This window comes from Sphaeramia orbicularis, chromosome 8 (genome assembly GCF_902148855.1).
Source record: "Sphaeramia orbicularis chromosome 8, fSphaOr1.1, whole genome shotgun sequence".
NCBI lineage: Eukaryota > Metazoa > Chordata > Actinopteri > Kurtiformes > Apogonidae > Sphaeramia > Sphaeramia orbicularis.
The window spans coordinates 51,097,047-51,117,911 of NC_043964.1; the positions used below are offsets into that span (position 1 = coordinate 51,097,047).

Sequence of the window (20,865 nt, forward strand, 5' to 3'; positions counted from 1 at the left end):
TTTTCTTTATTTTCATGACTATTTACATTGTAGATTCTCACTGAAGGCATCAAAACTATGAATGAACACATGTGGAATTATGTACTTAACAAAAAAGTGTGAAATAACTGAAAACATCTCTTATATTCTAGTTTCTTCAAAGTAGCCACCCTTAGCTCTGATGACTGCCTTGCACACTCTTGCCATTCTCTTGATGAGCTTCCAGAGGTAGTCACCTGAAATGGTTTCCTAACAGTCTTGAAGAAGTTCCCACAGATGCTTAGCACTTGTTGGCCCTTTTGCCTTCACTCTGCGGTCCAGCTCACCCCAAACCATCTCGACTGGGTTCAGGTCCGGTGACTGTGGAGGCCAGGTCATCTGGCGCAGCACTCCATCACTCTCCTTCTTGGTCAAATATCCCTCACACAGCCTGGAGGTGTGTTTGGGGTCATTGTCCTGTTGAAACATAAATGATGGTCCAACTAAACGCAAACCGGATGGAATGGCATGTCACTTCAGGATGCTGTGGTAGCCATGCTGATTCAGGTTGCCTTCAATCTTGAATAAATCCCCAACAGCGTCACCAGCAAAGCACCCCCACACCATCACACCTCCTCCTCCATGCTTCACGGTGGGAACCAGGCATGTAGCATCCATCCGTTCACCTTTTCTGCGTCGCACAAAGACACGGCGGTTGGATCCAAAGATCTGAAATTTGGACTCATCAGACCAAAGCACAGATTTCCACTGGTCTAATGTCCATTCCTTGGGTTTCTTGGCCCAAATAAATCTCTTGTGTTTGTTGCCTCTCCTGAGCAGTGGTTTCCTAGCAGCTATTTGACCATGAAGGCCTGATTCACGCAGTCTCCTCTTAACAGTTGTTGTAGAGATGTGTCTGCTGCTAGAGCTCTGTGTGGTATTCATCTGGTCTCTAATCTGAGCTGCTGTTAATTTGCGATTTCTGAGGCTGGTGACTCAGATGAACTTATCTTCAGCATCAGAGGTGACTCTTGGTCTTCCTTTCCTGGGGCGGTCCTCATGTGAGCCAGTTTCGTTGGAGCGCTTGATGGTTTTTGCGACTGCACTTGGGGACACATTCAAAGTTTTTGAAATTTTCTAGACTGACTGACCTTCATTTCTTAAAGTAATGATGGCCACTCGTTTGTCTTTACTTAGCTGATTGGTTCTCGCCATAATATGTATTCTAACAGTTGTCCAATAGGGCTGTCAGCTGTGCATCAACCTGACTTCTGCACAACACAACTGATGGTCCCAACCCCATCAATAAGGCAAGAAATTCCACTAAGTAACCCTGACAAGGCACAGCTATGAAGTGAAAACCATTTCAGGTGACTACCTCTGGAAGCTCATCAACAGAATGCCAAGAGTGTGCAAGGCAGTCATCAGAGCTAAGGGTGGCTACTTTGAAGAAACTAGAATATAAGATGTTTTCAGTTATTTCACACTTTTTTGTTAAGTACATAATTCCACATGTGTTCATTCATAGTTTTGATGCCTTCAGTGAGAATCTACAATGTAAATAGTCATGAAAATAAAGAAAATGCGAAGAATAAGAAGGTGTGTCCAAACTTTTGGCCTGTACTGTATACGCCACTTTTAATTAGTGTGTTATCTGTAGACATTGTTAAGGGTTAGTATTTTTTTGATTCTGTAGTGTGCTGTGTCATTTGTGATTCTGTTATATTTTTGTAGTTTTTCTGTTCTCTTCCTTGTGTGGGTGTGTTCTCTTTCCCTCCAACAGATAGCTGTTAAAGGAGGATGAGCTGCAGGTGTGCTGTCGCTCTGCTGGCTGCAGCTGATTGGTGCTTTGGAGATGAGCTTGGAAATTTAACCCTTTCATGCACAGTGGTCACTCCAGTGGACAGTTATTCCCCAGCTGTTCTCTTGTATATTCATGGGTTTTATCGTTTTAGTTCCATATCAGCCAACACAGTGGACACTAATGCATCATCCCAAACACTGTAATTCACACCATTACTGTAACTTTGCTGTTCTTGATAAACCTGATCTGCACTAACATGCTTTAGTGTAAATCAGTTGCTAATTGTTGTTAGACTGTGACAGTTTTCTTAAACAAAAAGGGTTTTTGCATATTATCTCCATGAAGTGAGTAACAACTAGTATTAGAGTACGCTAAAATGTGAGAAAACTGCATTAAAATGTTTTTATTTCATCGTTTTCATACAGTCTATCACTTTGTCATGATGGGTTTTAAATACATGTTTCTTTGCTTCAAAAATTAAATGCATGGTGTCCAGCTGAGTGGACATTTTTGTAACTCCATGAAAAATAGGTTCATAAAAAAAAATTCAACTGCATTGTTTTTTTCACATCTAAAGAGGAATAAAATCACTCAAGAAAAAAAAAAAAAAAAATTGACTAAGGTTCTCATAATTCATGCATGAAAGGGTTAAAGCCAGATCTTCATTCCTCCCAGGAGACTCCTCTCATTCCACCCCCCCCTCTGTGCAGACCAGCCTGTTGTAATTTTTGTTAGACCTTTGTGAAATCAGCTCTACAAGGAGGGAATCTTTTTCTTTAAGTTTTGGTTAGGTAAGACTGATGTATTTTGGTTTCCTTCGTTTGTGTTTGTAGATTATTATGGTTCCCTACCAGATTAAATTTTTCTTTTTTTGTAAATAAATATTGCAGTGCTGTGGTTGCTGGTCATTTTGTTAATTTGCTCCTGTTTGTTAAGGGACGTGGAGGGAGGGGAGTCTCACACCATGTTGCGTCTTGGTAACCCCTAGACCAAGCGTAACAACATTCTAATCTCTCCTTGCGTTTGTTCACACAGTGTCAGATCCCATGCACTGAGGGTTAGGGTTCAGGTTATGTGAACCACAGATCTGGGCACAAATTGACACGCCATCAAATAACACATGGAAGGTAGAAAATGCGTACATATAACACACCAAATGACATAAGAATTGACGTGTAACTTGCTTGTCCGTCATCCTTCACTGCATCAGTCCCTCTTTTTTCACTGCGTTTATCAATACCATCACATTTACTGGGCTTTTTAAAAGAACAAAGGAGACTCGGCTGTCTTCACATTTTTCGCTAGCAAAGTAGCATCTAATTTTGGTTAAAGTTAGCTAAACAACGATTACCCTCAGTATTTTAATCTGTCAACATGACGGACGGCCTTCAGAATTTTCCATCATTTAAAAAAAAAATAAATCCGTCAATGATGGAATATTTTCGGTTAACGCGACCTTAGGACCACGGGCGACCAGAAGGTAGAGCAGGTCGTCCAATAACCAAAGGGTCAGCGGTTCAAACTGAAACTGATGCTAGCATTGGGCTAACATTACTGTCGCTACATAGAAGACGTTCATGTGGACAAGCCTAAACAGAACAAACTGATGCTAGCATTAGGCTAACATTACTGTCGCTACATAGAAGACGTTCATGTGGACAATCCTAAACAGAACAAACTGATGCTAGCATTAGGCTAACATTACTGTCGCTACATAGAAGACGTTCATGTGGACAATCTTAAACAGAACAAACTGATGCTAGCATTAGGCTAACATTACTGTCGCTACATAGAAGACGTTCATGTGGACAATCCTAAACAGAACAAACTGATGCTAGCATTAGGCTAACATTACTGTCGCTACATAGAAGACGTTCATGTGGACAATCTTAAACAGAACAAACTGATGCTAGCATTAGGCTAACATTACTGTCGCTACATAGAAGACGTTCATGTGGACAATCTTAAACAGAACAAACTGATGCTAGCATTAGGCTAACATTACTGTCGCTACATAGAAGACGTTCATGTGGACAATCCTAAACAGAACAAACTGATGCTAGCATTAGGCTAACATTACTGTCGCTACATAGAAGACGTTCATGTGGACAGTCCTAAACAGAACAAACTGATGCTAGCATTAGGCTAACATTACTGTCGCTACATAGAAGACGTTCATGTGGACAATCCTAAACAGAACAAACTGATGCTAGCATTAGGCTAACATTACTGTCGCTACATAGAAGACGTTCATGTGGACAATCCTAAACAGAACAAACTGATGCTAGCATTAGGCTAACATTACTGTCGCTACATAGAAGACGTTCTTGTGGATAATCCTAAACAGAACAAACTGATGCTAGCATTAGGCTAACATTACTGTCGCTACATAGAAGACGTTCATGTGGACAATCCTAAACAGAACAAACTGATGCTAGCATTAGGCTAACATTACTGTCGCTACATAGAAGACGTTCATGTGGACAGTCCTAAACAGAACAAACTGATGCTAGCATTAGGCTAACATTACTGTCGCTACATAGAAGACGTTCATGTGGACAATCCTAAACAGAACAAACTGATGCTAGCATTAGGCTAACATTACTGTCGCTACATAGAAGACGTTCATGTGGACAATCCTAAACAGAACAAACTGATGCTAGCATTAGGCTAACATTACTGTCGCTACATAGAAGACGTTCATGTGGACAATCCTAAACAGAACAAACTGATGCTAGCATTAGGCTAACATTACTGTCGCTACATAGAAGACGTTCATGTGGACAATCCTAAACAGAACAAACTGATGCTAGCATTAGGCTAACATTACTGTCGCTACATAGAAGACGTTCATGTGGACACCCCTAAACAGAACAAACTGATGCTAGCATTAGGCTAACATTACTGTCGCTACATAGAAGACGTTCATGTGGACAGTCCTAAACAGAACAAACTGATGCTAGCATTAGGCTAACATTACTGTCGCTACATAGAAGACGTTCATGTGGACAATCCTAAACAGAACAAACTGATGCTAGCATTAGGCTAACATTACTGTCGCTACATAGAAGACGTTCATGTGGACAATCCTAAACAGAACAAACTGATGCTAGCATTAGGCTAACATTACTGTCGCTACATAGAAGACGTTCATGTGGACAATCCTAAACAGAACAAACTGATGCTAGCATTAGGCTAACATTACTGTCGCTACATAGAAGACGTTCATGTGGACACCCCTAAACAGAACAAACTGATGCTAGCATTAGGCTAACATTACTGTCGCTACATAGAAGACGTTCATGTGGACACCCCTAAACAGAACAAACTGATGCTAGCATTAGGCTAACATTACTGTCGCTACATAGAAGACGTTCATGTGGACAGTCCTAAACAGAACAAACTGATGCTAGCATTAGGCTAACATTACTGTCGCTACATAGAAGACGTTCATGTGGACAATCCTAAACAGAACAAACTGATGCTAGCATTAGGCTAACATTACTGTCGCTACATAGAAGACGTTCATGTGGACAATCCTAAACAGAACAAACTGATGCTAGCATTAGGCTAACATTACTGTCGCTACATAGAAGACGTTCATGTGGACACCCCTAAACAGAACAAACTGATGCTAGCATTAGGCTAACATTACTGTCGCTACATAGAAGACGTTCATGTGGACACCCCTAAACAGAACAAACTGATGCTAGCATTAGGCTAACATTACTGTCGCTACATAGAAGACGTTCATGTGGACAGTCCTAAACAGAACAAACTGATGCTAGCATTAGGCTAACATTACTGTCGCTACATAGAAGACGTTCATGTGGACAGTCCTAAACAGAACAAACTGATGCTAGCATTAGGCTAACATTACTGTCGCTACATAGAAGACGTTCATGTGGACACCCCTAAACAGAACAAACTGATGCTAGCATTAGGCTAACATTACTGTCGCTACATAGAAGACGTTCATGTGGACACCCCTAAACAGAACAAACTGATGCTAGCATTAGGCTAACATTACTGTCGCTACATAGAAGATGTTCATCTGGACAGTCCTAAACAGAACAAACTGATGCTAGCATTAGGCTAACATTACTGTCGCTACATAGAAGACGTTCATGTGGACAATCCTAAACAGAACAAACTGATGCTAGCATTAGGCTAACATTACTGTCGCTACATAGAAGACGTTCATGTGGACACCCCTAAACAGAACAAACTGATGCTAGCATTAGGCTAACATTACTGTCGCTACATAGAAGATGTTCATCTGGACAGTCCTAAACAGAACAAACTGATGCTAGCATTAGGCTAACATTACTGTCGCTACATAGAAGACGTTCATGTGGACAATCCTAAACAGAACAAACTGATGCTAGCATTAGGCTAACATTACTGTCGCTACATAGAAGACGTTCATGTGGACAATCCTAAACAGAACAAACTGATGCTAGCATTAGGCTAACATTACTGTCGCTACATAGAAGACGTTCATGTGGACAGTCCTAAACAGAACAAACTGATGCTAGCATTAGGCTAACATTACTGTCGCTACATAGAAGACGTTCATGTGGACAGTCCTAAACAGAACAAACTGATGCTAGCCTTAGGCTAACATTACTGTCGCTACATAGAAGACGTTCATGTGGACACCCCTAAACAGAACAAACTGATGCCATAATTCTTCATTCAATGCAGACTATGATGCTTCAGTAAGGTCGACTGGACATTGGACATAAATGACATCTAAGTAAACATGCTAATGACTTGTCCAGCAGTTCAGTAACAGCCTGATCGTTCTCTCCTTACCTTTATATTTACGAACTAATTGCTCATGGAAAAATTTGCACCCTTTATTGATTTTGTTCTTTTTAGATACAGAGTTTTCTCCAATAAACTTTGCACCATCGGCAGGTTGTGAACACTCTCTTATCCTTTTTGTCTCACTGTGTTGACATTTGACAGGAAGTCCTTTTCTGTGACAATTACGTATTTCTGGCAAGTGTGAAAAAGGTCACTAGAAACTTTTGGGTCTTCTTTTATGCTGTGAAATGTCTCATGCTAATTATTACAGTGCATTACCGCCACCTACAGTTGGGGGGTGTGAACAGGCGGCGCTCAGTTCCATAAAAAATAAAGCATAGGATTGGTTTATTAACATTATTATTTGCCTACGACCCATTGAAAATGGGTTTGCGACCAACTTTTGGGTCACAATCCACCAGTTGAGAACCACTGCTTTAGTACACAACTTTAACCCACATCTACATTTTACATCAATCCCCGAAGTTTCACATCCCCGCTCCCCTGCATGAAGAATAAATGTTAGGATTTAAGATGAACCAGGGCCTGATGCAGTAGTAAGAAAAACAGCTGAAAACAGGTTAGATTTTACATAAAATACAAAGTACAGGACAGCGTGTATAAAAATATATATATACATTTAAAAGAAAGAAAGAAAGAAAGAAAGAAAGAAAGAAAGAAAGAAAGAAAAAGGAAGCAGTTCAACTTTACTTTGACTTGTATTCATTCATAGTTCAGGTTTTGTCTGGTCAATTCATTTCATTCATAAATATACAACTTTTCCTCACATTCAGGCACGGCAGGGGCAGTGAAGACCAGACCCAGACCCAGATAAGCAGAAGACAACAACGATGATGATGACAATATCACATTGTTCAACTTTGGCTTCAACCTTTGCCTTTAACACTGAAATTCCTCCAGGTTGCTTGAATCTTTGAATTGTGTTTTTCTCTTATTTGCTGACAAACTGGTGATCCTCCGCCCATCTCTGCTCATAACAGATGCTGCTTTTAGACCAAATCATGACTTCAATCAGCTGTTTACATCAGCTACTTCAAATCACATTAATATTTTTTTATTTTTAAAATAATTAGTAGTCCAAAATTGAAGACCGTGGTGCTAAAAGTACTGAAGTTACAAAAAAAGTCTGTTTAAATATTTACAGGGTTGACTTAGCTAAACAAATACAACATGTTTATATGTTTAACTTGAATTGTCCATAAATGTGACTTCAGTACGTTTAGCACCAGGGTCTTCAGTTGTGTCGCTTACAAATTTTCCTTGAATGTGTTTGATTTTGAGGAATGGATGTTTATTTACTGATAAAATGAAGTCAACCAGACAATACATGAAAAACACTGTTCATCAAATTGATATAGAATTTTTTTTAACCTCTTCTGATAAAATGATTGCGACAATGTGATTTATTCTTGATACATTAAGTGTAAACTCAGTGTGCAATCATTGCACCTGGTGTATAAATGGGTGCTTCTATGAAACTGGGTTTATTTTGGTATCTGGTACTTTTCCAGCTTTTTAAACCCAATAATAAAAAGTAAATGCAGACATATTTCCCCCCAGGATGGACCTAATGATGACCTCAGATAAATGCAAAAAAAATATATACTCTTGCTCTGAGCCATCTCAAAATTAATGAATTTTTAATCAAATATTGGGGCCAGAAATAGGACCCAAATATGGACATTAAATCTCCCTAGGTGTCAATGTATTAGATCTGAAAACATGTCTGTAAATGGTCTTATATAGACTATAAATAAAGACACTGTGTTAAATGTGCCGATCCTAGTGGTTTTTGTAACCCAGACATGCAAGTTTTTCATGAATCTCAAAATTCCAGGTTTTGTATGTAACCCATTGTGTCCACTTGCGTTACATGCAGAACCTGCCCATTTAAACGCATATAAATCGCAAATGATTTTGCAACACTCTGCCTTGCATAATTAGTTCAATTCCCAAAATGTACCTGAGAGACAATAAAAAGATATTCAAAAAATAGTAATGCGTAATTTTTGTGTCCTTTTGACCGTGTTACATGCAGATTTTTGTATTAAATATAATGTAAAATAATATAAAAATGTGTTTTATCTTTTTTTTTTTTTTTCTCAGTATTTATTTCTAAAATAGACCCAAAGTGCTTCCAAACTTGCTTCATAACATTAGTCATCTGGTCGGTGTGTCCTCGCCTTAATATGAACAAGCACACAAAAAAAATCTGAATTGTGAATTAATCTGGTTTGAATTTTTAACCTCAATGTCCTGTTTTTAGATACCAGTTTCACAGAAGCACCCATATAGGAATAAGGAGGAATATGTCTGAAAACAAACTTATTCCAACTTTATATTGTGTCATGATGAAAAACAAGTCACATTAAAAGTACAATTTAATATTGCTGTCTTATTTCATTTGCATTTTCCACACTATGCTTTTGCACTAAAAGCTTTAAATAATAAATGCTTAAAATACGGTCTGACATTAAAAATGACTAACACTGTTATTAAGTATTTTTCTTTTGCTGACATCATAGTTTAAATTTAATCCACTAAAGCCCTCATGCTAACCAGATTATCTAATCTGATTTCAAAAGTTCAAAGATACTTTAAATGAAACTTGAGTTTTGATGAGTAACAGTCTGGCTAAGTAAACAATAAAGGATGTCTTGTGTGAGGAGGTCATTTTAATATTTCAGTATTGATCAGCTATGGATTCCTGGTTTCTGGTTAATGAAATAGAGTGGAAAGATACTTCATCAACTAATTTTAATCAATATCAAAATCACATTGTCCCTAATTAATGTGGTCAGTTTCTCATTGAATATATCATTGATTTTACATTTCTCGCTACACTTTAGCACTTCAAGCTCTTTGTCGGCTTATTTATGTGGACTTGTGATCTTGTGGACTCATGAAAGTCATATTTAAAGTTCAGTCTCAGTGAAAAGTCTGCATTTAGCCAAATACAGACGTGTTCCTGTTCTAGGAAGAAGTGACTGCGTCCCCTTCATGTGAACAGCTAAATACTTCATAATATTTTTTTTTAGCAAATGATAATGTAAATGTACTTTTACTAAGACAAGGTTGAAACTTTGAGTACCATTATTGTGAAAAAAATATTGTGGAATAAATGTATACCTTTCATGCAGTGTCTCGTGTTGAATTTATTGGAAAACTTGTGTAGTTTCAGAATATAACATCCTTGTGTGACTTTTTGCATGATGTTTGCTGAAAAGTGGGCAAAAATTACCCTTTTTCTGTGACAAATAATTTGAAAACCCATATTAATCCTGTTGCTGCTTGCAAATTTTCATTGAACTTGCTTCCTTTTAACCTTAGAAGAAGAGCTTATGGTCTGGCCTTTTAAATGAGTATCAGTTTCAGTGATTTCAGTTCAAAGTCAATGACGTCAGATCAGCCAGTTCCTCAGAAGACGACCTAGGACAGTTTGGTTTGGATTTTTTGGCTTCTAGGTAAGAATCGGACTTATAATTCTTTAGGTAGAGTTGACATTATCATAAATCTGTATGTATTATACACCATTCTCTTTCTTTTTCTGTTGTGAATAAAGCATTACCCAACAATTAAGTATATTCAAATATTAGATGAGTAAAATCATTACTTTTACTAACCCTACCCCCATCACCTTTTAGTTTGTGAAAAAAATACATACCATTGTAAAAAAAAAAAAAAAACTTGCATTCACTCAGTTTTCAATATCTAGCCTCCAAAATTTAATCAATTCTGCCCACCTACATGGGCTACAATTGGGTTGTATTATTTAGGCCAAGGGTGTCAAACATGCGGCCCAGGGGCCAAATCCAGCCCGCCAAAGGGTTCAATCCGGCCCGTGGGATGAATTTGTGAAATGCAAAAATTACACTGAAAATATTAACAATCAAGGACTTTAAAATAATTTTAGGTCAATTAATTCTAAAGTGGATCAGACCAGTGAAATACTATCACAATAAACTATAAATAATGAAAACTGCAACTTTGTCTCTTTGTTTTAGTGTAAAAAAATGTAAAATTACACAGAAGTGTTCACACTTACAGACTAGTCTTTTACAAAAAAAAAATGTGAATATCTGAAATGTCTTAAGAGAAGTATGTGGAATTTTAATAATATTCTCCCTGTTATTTAATGTTTTGTGTATTTGTAGATCCACTGTGATCTGTAAGTTGTGATTCACATGTATAAATGATAAACTAAGGCCTAATATTGTTAACATTGCACTTATTTTACTAAAGATTTTTCAGGTTCATATTTGTTCATGTTATGTTCAAGTACAATTCGTAGATGTAAACATTTTCGTTACGGAATTTTAAGTCTATTTTTGCGTGTATTGTAGGATTTTGGAGTATACTTAAGTGTATTTTTGCGTGTACTGCAGGATTTTTAGCATAATTCAGTGTATTTTAGTGTGTATTGTAGGATATTTAAGCATATTTAAGTGTATTTTTGCGTGTATTGTTGGATATTTAAACATTTAAGTGTATTTTTGCGTGTATTGTAGGATTTTTTAGCATAATTAAGTGTATTTTTGCGTGTATTGTAGGATATTTAAGCATATTTAAGTGCATTTTTGCGTGTATTGTAGGATTTTTGAGCATAATTAAATGTATTTTGCGTGTATTGTAGGATTTTTGAGCATTATTAAGTGTATTTTTGCATGAACTGTAGGATTTTTTAGCATAATTAAGTGTATGTTTGCGTGTATTGTAGGATATTTAAGCATATTTAAGTGTATTTTTGCGTGTATTGTAGGATTTTTGAGCATAATTAAATGTATTTTGCGTGTATTGTAGGATTTTTGAGCATTATTAAGTGTATTTTTGCATGAACTGTAGGATTTTTTAGCATAATTAAGTGTATGTTTGCGTGTATTGTAGGATATTTAAGCATATTTAAGTGTATTTTTGCGTGTATTGTAGGATTTTTGAGCATAATTAAATGTATTTTGCGTGTATTGTAGGATTTTTGAGCATTATTAAGTGTATTTTTGCGTGCATTGTAGGATTTTTGAGCTTAAGTAAGTGTATTTTTGCATGTATTGTAGGATATTTAAGCATATTTAAGTGTACTTTTGCATGTATTGTAGGATTTTTGAGCATAATTAAGTGTTTTTTTGCATGTATTGTAGGATTTTTGAGCATAATTAAGCATATTTTTGCGTGTATTGTAGGATATTTAAGCATATTTAAGTGTACTTTTGCATGTATTGTAGGATTTTTGAGCATAATTAAGTGTTTTTTTGCATGTATTGTAGAATTTTTGAGCGTAATTAAGCGTATTTTTGTGTGTATTGTAGGATATTTAAGCATATTTAAGTGTACTTTTGCATGTATTGTAGGATTTTTGAGCATAATTAAGCGTATTTTTGTATGTATTATAGGATTTTTGAGCATAATTAAGTGTATTTTTGCATGTATTATAGGATTTTTGAGCATATTTAAGCATATTTTTGCATGTATTTTAGGATTTTTGAGCGTAAGTAAGTGTATTTTTGCATGTATTGTAGGATATTTAACCATATTTAAGTGTATTTTTGTGTGTTGTAGGATATTTAAGCAAATTTAAGTGTATTTTTGCATGCATTGTAGAATTTTTGAGCATAATTAAGTGTATTTTTGCGTGTATTGTAGGATTTTTGAACATAATTAAGTGTATTTTTGCCTGTATTATAGGATTTTTGAACATAATTAAGTGTATTTTTGCCTGTATTGTAGGATTTTTGAACATAATTAAGTGTGTTTTTGCGTGCATTGTAGGATTTTTGAGCATAATTGTGTTTTTGCGTGCATTGTAGGATTTTTGAGCATAATTAAGTGTATTTTTCCATATATTGTAGGATTTTTGAGCATAATTAAGCGTATTTTTGTGTGTATTGTAGGATATTTAAGCATATTTAAGTGTATTTTTACGTGTATTGTAGGATTTTTGAGCATAATTAAGTGTATTTTTGCATGTACTGTAGGATTTTTTAGCATAATTAAGTGTATGTTTGCGTGTATTGTAGGATATTTAAGCATATTTAAGTGTATTTTTGCGTGTATTGTAGGATTTTTGAGCATAATTAAATGTATTTTGCGTGTATTGTAGGATTTTTGAGCATTATTAAGTGTATTTTTGCATGTACTGTAGAATTCATTCATTTTCTGAACCCGCTTTATCCTCACTAGGGTCACGGGGGTCGCTTGGAGCCTATCCCAGCTACATAGGGGCGAAGGCGGGGTACACCCTGGACATTTCGCCAGTTCATCGCAGGGCTGAACATATAGAGACAAACAATCACTCTCACATTCACACCTATGGGCAATTCAGATTAACCAATTAACCTATTGGTGCATGTCTTTGGATGGTGGGAGGAAGCCGGAGTACCCAGAGAGAACCCACGCAGACACGGGGAGAACATGCAAACTCCACACAGAAAGGTCCCCCCCCCCGTCGACTGGTGTTGGAATCGAACCCAGGACCTTCTTGCTGTGAGGCACGAGTGCTAACCACTGCACCACCATGTCGCCCCATTGTAGGATATCGTAGGATTTTTGAGCATAATTAAGTGTATTTTTGCATGTACTGGAGGATTTTTGAGCATATTTAAGTGTATTTTTGCATGTATTATAGGATTTTTGAGCATAATTAAGTGTATTTTTGCATGTACTGTAGGATTTTTGAGCATATTTAAGTGTATTTTTGCATGTATTATAGGATTTTTTAGCATAATTAAGTGTATTTTTGAATGTATTATAGGATTTTTGAGCATATTTAAGTGTATTTTTGCATGTATTATAGGATTTTTGAGCATAATTAAGTGTATTTTTGCATGTACTGTAGGATTTTTGAGCATATTTAAGTGTATTTTTGCATGTATTATAGGATTTTTTAGCATAATTAAGTGTATTTTTGAATGTATTATAGGATTTTTGAGCATATTTAAGTGTATTTTTGCATGTATTATAGGATTTTTGAGCATAATTAAGTGTATTTTTGCATGTACTGTAGGAATTTTGAGCATATTTAAGTGTATTTTTGCATGTATTATAGGATTTTTTAGCATAATTAAGTGTCTTTTTGCATGTATTATAGGATTTTTGAGCATATTTAAGTGTATTTTTGCATGTATTGTAGGATTTTTGAGCATAATTAAGTGTATTTTTGCATGTATTGTAGGATTTTTGAGCATATTTAAGTGTATTTTTGTGTGTATTGTAGGATTTTTGAACATAATGAAGTGTATTTTTGCATGCATTGTAGGATTTTTGAGCATATTTAAGTGTATTTTTGCATGTATTGTAGGATTTTTAAGCATATTCATGTGTATTTTTTATTTTACGGAATTTACTTTTTTCACTCAAAAGTTCTTATTGTATTGTTTATATTACTTTACTGGTCTGGCCCACTTTCGATCATATTAGGGTGGATGTGGCCCCTGAACTAAAATGAGTTTGACACCCCTGATTTAGGCCCATTTACTTTCCAAAAGTGAGATCAAGTTTTTTTTTTTACAACCAAATGTTCATATTTGTTTTTGAAACTGCCCACCAATTAGTTAGATTTTGACTTGCTCTGACAATGATGAAGCCAATTTAACCAGAGATTTTGCATAAAAGTTTTCAGATTCCTGAGAAAATCTGACCCTAAACTGATATATTTTCAGTCCATAACCAAGAACTGGAATTTTTGCTCTTAATGTCACTAAAATGCAACTTAAACCTTGAACCTTGTCCTAAGAAAGAAAGTGAGAAAGCAAGGAGAAAAAAAGAAGAGAATTTATAAGCAATGTAAAATATATAAAATGGAAAAAGTGCGTACCTTAGAGCCACGCTCGTTGAAGATGATTTCCACATCTAAGATTTTGCCAAATTGCTGTAAAATGACAAACGACAAAGAAACGCAGTGTGACTGATTTTAAACCTCCACTGAACGTCAGGATATTGTTTAACAGTCAGCTCAGAAATTGGTGAAAACATATCTTGTCCTGTTTTAAATCTCTTGTATGTCAGCTCCTGTTCTACTTACGCCAAACATTTGCCTGAGGTCTGGGTCTCTGAACCTGAAGGGGATGTTGGACACATGAAGTCTCTTGGGCTGAGTCTTGCTGTCTGTGCTTTCAGGTGCAGTCTGTGTCGGAGGCTGACTCTCTGTCTGAGCAGTGTCATCTGTCTGCTGGAAAACAGCACAGCACAAAGCATCCAAATGAAACACATGCACACGCATCCTCAGCAGCTTGGAAAGTCATTTTACTGGACCGCTGACGTTCAATAACATACCGTTAACAGTTTGGTTCGACATAAATTATATGAAAGGAATAAAAAAACAAGCATCTGTGGTAAATAAGTCCCTGTAACCCTATAACACCAAACGTATCATATTTGATCCATGAGTTTTGAAGCCCTCTATATGATAAGTGTGATATTTTTGATCTTCAAAAACCTGATGTATACAATTAGATACATGCAATACACAGATAATCCACCAGGGGGAGGAGTTCATTCACCAGAGGCCTTTCCAATGATACTACAAGACTGTCATTAATGAGGAAGGAGGAAGAACTGTGACAATTTAGAAAAGGAATTATCCGTTTGTTAGACATGTTTGTGTTATATTATGTTTTTATTTGTTCAAAAATAATATTTGAGCATTGAGACCTGATGTGTCAAATATGATACGCACACATTCTCAGTAGCTTGTAAAGTCATTTTACCGGACCACTGATGTTCACTAACATATGGTTAACAATTTTCTCCGACATAAATAAATGAAAGTAATGAAAAAAAGAGCATCTGTGGTAAATAAGTCCCTGTAACAATGTAACACCAAACGTATCATATTTTATCCATGAGTTTTGAAGCCCTCTACATGACCAGTGTGATATTTTTTGTCTTGAAAAACCTGATGTATCCAATTAGATACATGCAATACACGGATAATCCACCAGGGGGAGGAGTTCATTCACCAGAGGCCTTTCCAGTGACACTACAAGACTGTCATTAATGAGGAAGGAGGAAGAACTGTGACAATTTAGAAAAGGAATTATCAATTTGTTAAACATGTTTGTGTTATATTATGTTTTGGTTCGTTCAAAAATAATAATATTTGAGCATTGAGACCCGATGTATCAAATATGATACACACACACACTCTCAGCAGCTTGTGAAGTCATTTTACTGGACCACTGACGTTCACTAACATATCATTAACACTTTTCTTCAACATAAATACATGAAAGTAATGAAAAAAAGAGCATCTGTGGTAAATAAGTCCCTGTAACAATGTAACACCAAACGTATCATATTTTATCCATGAGTTTTGAAGCCCTCTACATGACCAGTGTGATATTTTTTGTCTTGAAAAACCTGATGTATCCAATTAGATACATGCAATACACGGATAATCCACCAGGGGGTGGAGTTCATTCACCAGAGGCCTTTCCAGTGACACTACAAGACTGTCATTAATGAGGAAGGAGGAAGAACTGTGACAATTTAGAAAAGGAATTATCAATTTGTTAAACATGTTTGTGTTATATTATGTTTTGGTTCGTTCAAAAATAATAATATTTGAGCATTGAGACCCGATGTATCAAATATGATACACACACACACTCTCAGCAGCTTGTGAAGTCATTTTACTGGACCACTGACGTTCACTAACATATCATTAACACTTTTCTTCAACATAAATACATGAAAGTAATGAAAAAAAGAGCATCTGTGGTTAATAAGTCCCTGTCCTCATTTACATTTTAACCCTATAACACCAAACGCATCATATTTGATCCATGAGTTTTGAAGCCCTCTACATGACCAGTGTGATATTTTTTATCTGGAAAAACCTGATGTATACAATTAGATACATGCAATACACAGACAATCCACCAGGGGGTGGAGTTCATTCACCAGAGGCCTTTCCAGTGACACTACAAGACTGTCATTAATGAGGAAGGAGGATGAATTTTGATAATTTAGAAAAGGAATTACCAATTTGTTAGACATGTTTGTGTAATATTATGTTTTTATTTGTTCAAAAATAATAATATTTGAGCACTGAGACCCGATGTACCAAATATGATACACACGCATTCTCAGCAGCTTGTAAAGTTATTTTACTGGACCACTGACGTTTAATAACATACTGTTAAGAATTTGCTTCAACATAAAACATATGAAAAGTGAAAAAAAGAGCATCTGTGGTAAATAAGTCCCTGTAACAATGTAACACCAAACGTATCATATTTGATCCATGAGTTTTGAAGCCCTCTACATGATCAGTGTGATATTTTTTATCTTGAAAAACCTGATGTATACAATTAGATACATGCAATACACGGATAATCCACCAGGGGGTGGAGTTCATTCACCAGAGGCCTTTCCAGTGATACTACAACACTGTCAATAATGAGGAAGGAGGAAGAACTGTGACAATTTAGAAAAGGAATTATCAATTTGTTAAACATGTTTGTGTTATATTATGTTTTTGTTTGTTCAAAAATAATATTTGAGCATTGAGACCTGTTGTATAAAATATGATACGCACACATTCTCAGTAGCTTGTAAAGTCATTTTACTGAACCACTGACATTCACTAACATATGGTTAACAATTTTCTTCGACATAAATATATGAAAGGAATGAAAAAAAGAGCTTCTGTGGTTAATAAGTCCCTGTCCTCATTTAACCTCATTAACCCTATAACACCAAACGTATCGTATCTGATCCATGAGATAATCCACCAGGGGGGGGAATTCATTCACCAGAGGCCTTTCCAGTGACACTACAAGACTGTCATTAATGAGGAAGGAGGAAGAATTTTGATAATTTAGAAAAGGAATTATCAATTTGTTAGACATGTTTGTGTAATATCATGTTTTTGTTTGTTCAAAAATAATAATATTTGAGCACAGAGACCCGGTGTGTCAAATATGATACAAAATTGAAACTCATACATGGAAAATATTTTTTGGGGGGTTGTGCAGAAGGACCAATATGATATCAAGTTACAAAGAAATCTAGCCGATAGCACAGAGACACAAAGGGCCTGATTTATAATAATAATAATAATAATAATAATAATAATAATAAGAAGAAGAAGAAGAAGAAGAAGAAGAAGAATACATTATATTTGTACAGCGCTTTTCGTAGAACTCAAAGACACTTTACATACAGCAGATAAAAACATTGATGATTGACTTAGATCACAAATAACGGATGCAAATTTGCTTGCTTGCGCTAAGAACTGCACATGCTATTGATTTGCGTGTCATGGGTGATCAACTAAGATTGCAAGTGTGTGTGTGTGTGTGTGTATCTGAGACATTTCGAACAGCTACTTTGATACCTACAGTTGAGGAATAGTCCCATCTCCACCTTAAATATCTCAGCAAGTTGATAGGACCAATATTTTGGGAGATAGTAGTAATTTTGGAATACAACAGCCTTACAGTCACGTTGCTATGCCCATGACGGTTGACGGGAATCACAATACCATGTTGCATGATGGGAAATGAAGTTAAAAACAGGAACAACACATTTACTAACTTCAGTCCCTAGATATCGGTATTCATATATTAATTGTCATTAAAATGTTTAAGACGGATTTACCACTGAAGAAGATAAAAAGGTATCCTCCAGTCTGTCTAATCAACTTGCAAAAATCTTCAATATAAAGTTTTTTGCAAGTTGATTGGACAATGTGCGGGATACTTTTTTTCTTCTTCACTCGTACCTCATGCTACTACGCACCTATCCTCTGGAGACTTTTTAGGTGTGCAACAAGTTCCATACGTTGTTTTCATTGATCCCAGATGGATTTACCAAACAATTTTTATGTCAGTACTTAGGGCTGCTCGATTATAGGAAAAAACAATAATCACGATTATTTTAGCAATATTTGAAATCATGATTATTAAATTATTTGTTAACCTTAACTCTTTCAATGCCATGGGCCGATTAAATCAGCTTTACGAATACAACCTTTAAAGTGCCACGGGCCGATCAGATCGGCTTTGGAGAACACGCCATATTTGTGAACAAACAAACCATCCACCCCCATTTCTTTCTCACATTTCGATGACGTTCTTTCTGTGTCCCCCTTTTGAGACCAGATGGGAATTTGAGGTCACGCGACCGAATAAATTATGCAAATCACGATCAATAATGAATCGGCTGCGTCCGGTGCGTTTTGAATCTAAGTAGCAATCGGTCAGATGTTACCGAGTGGTTTTTGACCAAGGAAGAGCTCGCGTTTCATTTTCTGCTTGGGAAATTTTATGAATGAATTTATGAATGAAATCATATGCAAATTGGATGGCCATTTTGTAGTAATATCGTAAACACAGCGATCTGTCAAAACAGTCCCATCTGCTAGAAAATGAATTCTGATGACGATTCAGACTTCGATTATAAAAACGACACAAAATACTGAAAAACGGCCAAATTCTGTGGCACTTTTAAGGCTTATTAGCCCCTTAACTGTCTGGCACCGAAAGAGTTAAAGTTGTTTATTTATTTTCTTGCAAAACAATGTAGAATATACTATTTAAACATAAAGCTTTTAAACACTACAACGAAGTATGAAGTACGAAACAAAAAAATCTTTGAATGCAAATAAGTATACTGTAAATTCAAGTATGTTTCCTTTTGTAAACAAATAGTGCAGCGTAATTAAACTGCTATAGAACTGTAGCAATACAAAAAAAACCTCACGTAAAGTGCAAATTATGAATTCAAGTATGTTCAGTGTAGTATGAAACATGGTAAATTATATATACAGGGTGGGGAAGCAAAATTTACAATGAACATTTAGTTGTTTTTTCTCAGCAGGCACTACGTCAATTGTTTTGAAACCAAACATATACTGATGTCATAATCATACCTAACACTATTATCCATACCTTTTCAGAAACTTTTGCCCATATGAGTAATCAGGAAAGCAAATGTCAAAGAGTGTGTGATTTGCTGAATGCACTCGTCACACCAAAGGAGATTTCAAAAATAGTTGGAGTGTCCATAAAGACTGTTTATAATGGAAAGAAGAGAATGACTATGAGCAAAACTATTACCAGAAAGTCTGGAAGATACTATTAAAGAAGAATGGGAGAAGTTGTCACCCCAATATTTGAGGAACACTTGCGCAAGTTTCAGGAAGTCTGTTATTGAGAAAGAAGGAGGACACAGAATAAAAACATTTTCTATTATGTCAGTTTTCTTGTGGCAAATAAATTCTCATGACTTTCAATAAACTAATTGGTCATACACTGTCTTTCAATCCCTGCCTCAAAATATTGTCAATTTTGCTTCCCCACCCTGTATATATATATATATATATATATATATATATATATATATATATATATATATATATATATATATATATATATATATATATATGTATTCAGTGGCGTGCTGTGAGGTTTCAGTTCAGGCCTTCTGTATACATCAGCCATCTATAGAATACGCATGTTGTGCACTACAACACAATGACCATGCGCCACACAGAAAACCAACATTAAGCCACAGTGTCACACCACGCATCCAAATATACACAACATTAAGTAAATCCTAAAAAAGGCTACTCTGAGCAAAGGAACGATATATTCCAAAAATCAAAGCACAATTTGCCAAAATGCAGGAGTTTCATGCAGAAATCATTGAACTGCCAGCAAAGCAACAAAACCTTCCATGCACCCCGGTTACAGCCTACGTAATGTTCCACACTGCACAACACTTTGCACAATGTAAGGTGGCGGTGGTTAAACTTTAGATAATTGAAAGGTTTGTTGTGTTACCGGTCGGTGCGGACACAACTACGAAACAGTTTTTGCACGTGATGTGTTTTTGCTCTTTGTCTTCTTCATCAAACCCAAAGTGATTCCATACAGTTGAATTTAACTTGCCTTTTTTGTTTACCAAGCACTTCTGCTGTGATTCTTCTGACATTTTTCAAGACCGCTAGGTACAACTGTCCTCGTGAGGTGGACTTGCAGCTGTAGCTTACAGGAGGGCGGGGCGGAGCAGCTCATGGTAGCTTGCATGCGTGTGAATTAAAACTCAAAAATTAATCATCGTTTTTTCTGGATTACATAATTTTTGTAATCGTTGACTGTAATAATTGAAATTGTAATTGCATTTCGATTAATTGCACAGCCCTACCAGTACTTATAAAATATAGACTCACATCTTTTCCCAAATATCAGCTCTCCCCAGTATAAAAATGACCCCACCTGGAACCTGTGGCTCCCCATGGATCAATGCGCTAGTATCGCCACGGTCTTCAA

At 36.1% G+C, this 20,865-nt stretch overlaps 1 protein-coding gene across 6 annotated transcripts in view; it reads right to left on the minus strand.

The window, feature by feature from the left end:
- Nucleotides 1–20,865, minus strand: part of rbfox1 (RNA binding fox-1 homolog 1) — a 268,652-nt gene that overhangs the window by 95,362 nt on the left and 152,425 nt on the right. For 5 of the 6 annotated variants that reach the window (XR_003936026.1, XM_030140968.1, XM_030140972.1 and 2 more), the window contains exons 3-4: nt 14,610–14,756; nt 14,403–14,456 (exon numbers count right to left, since the gene is read on the minus strand). Coding sequence is in view for 5 of the 6 variants with exons in the window: in XM_030140968.1 (XP_029996828.1) it covers nt 14,403–14,456; nt 14,610–14,756 (201 nt within the window). In the remaining variant the exon portion in view is untranslated. The remainder of the gene's footprint in view (nt 1–14,402; nt 14,457–14,609; nt 14,757–20,865) is intronic. The other variant, XM_030140969.1, reaches the window with a different exon arrangement.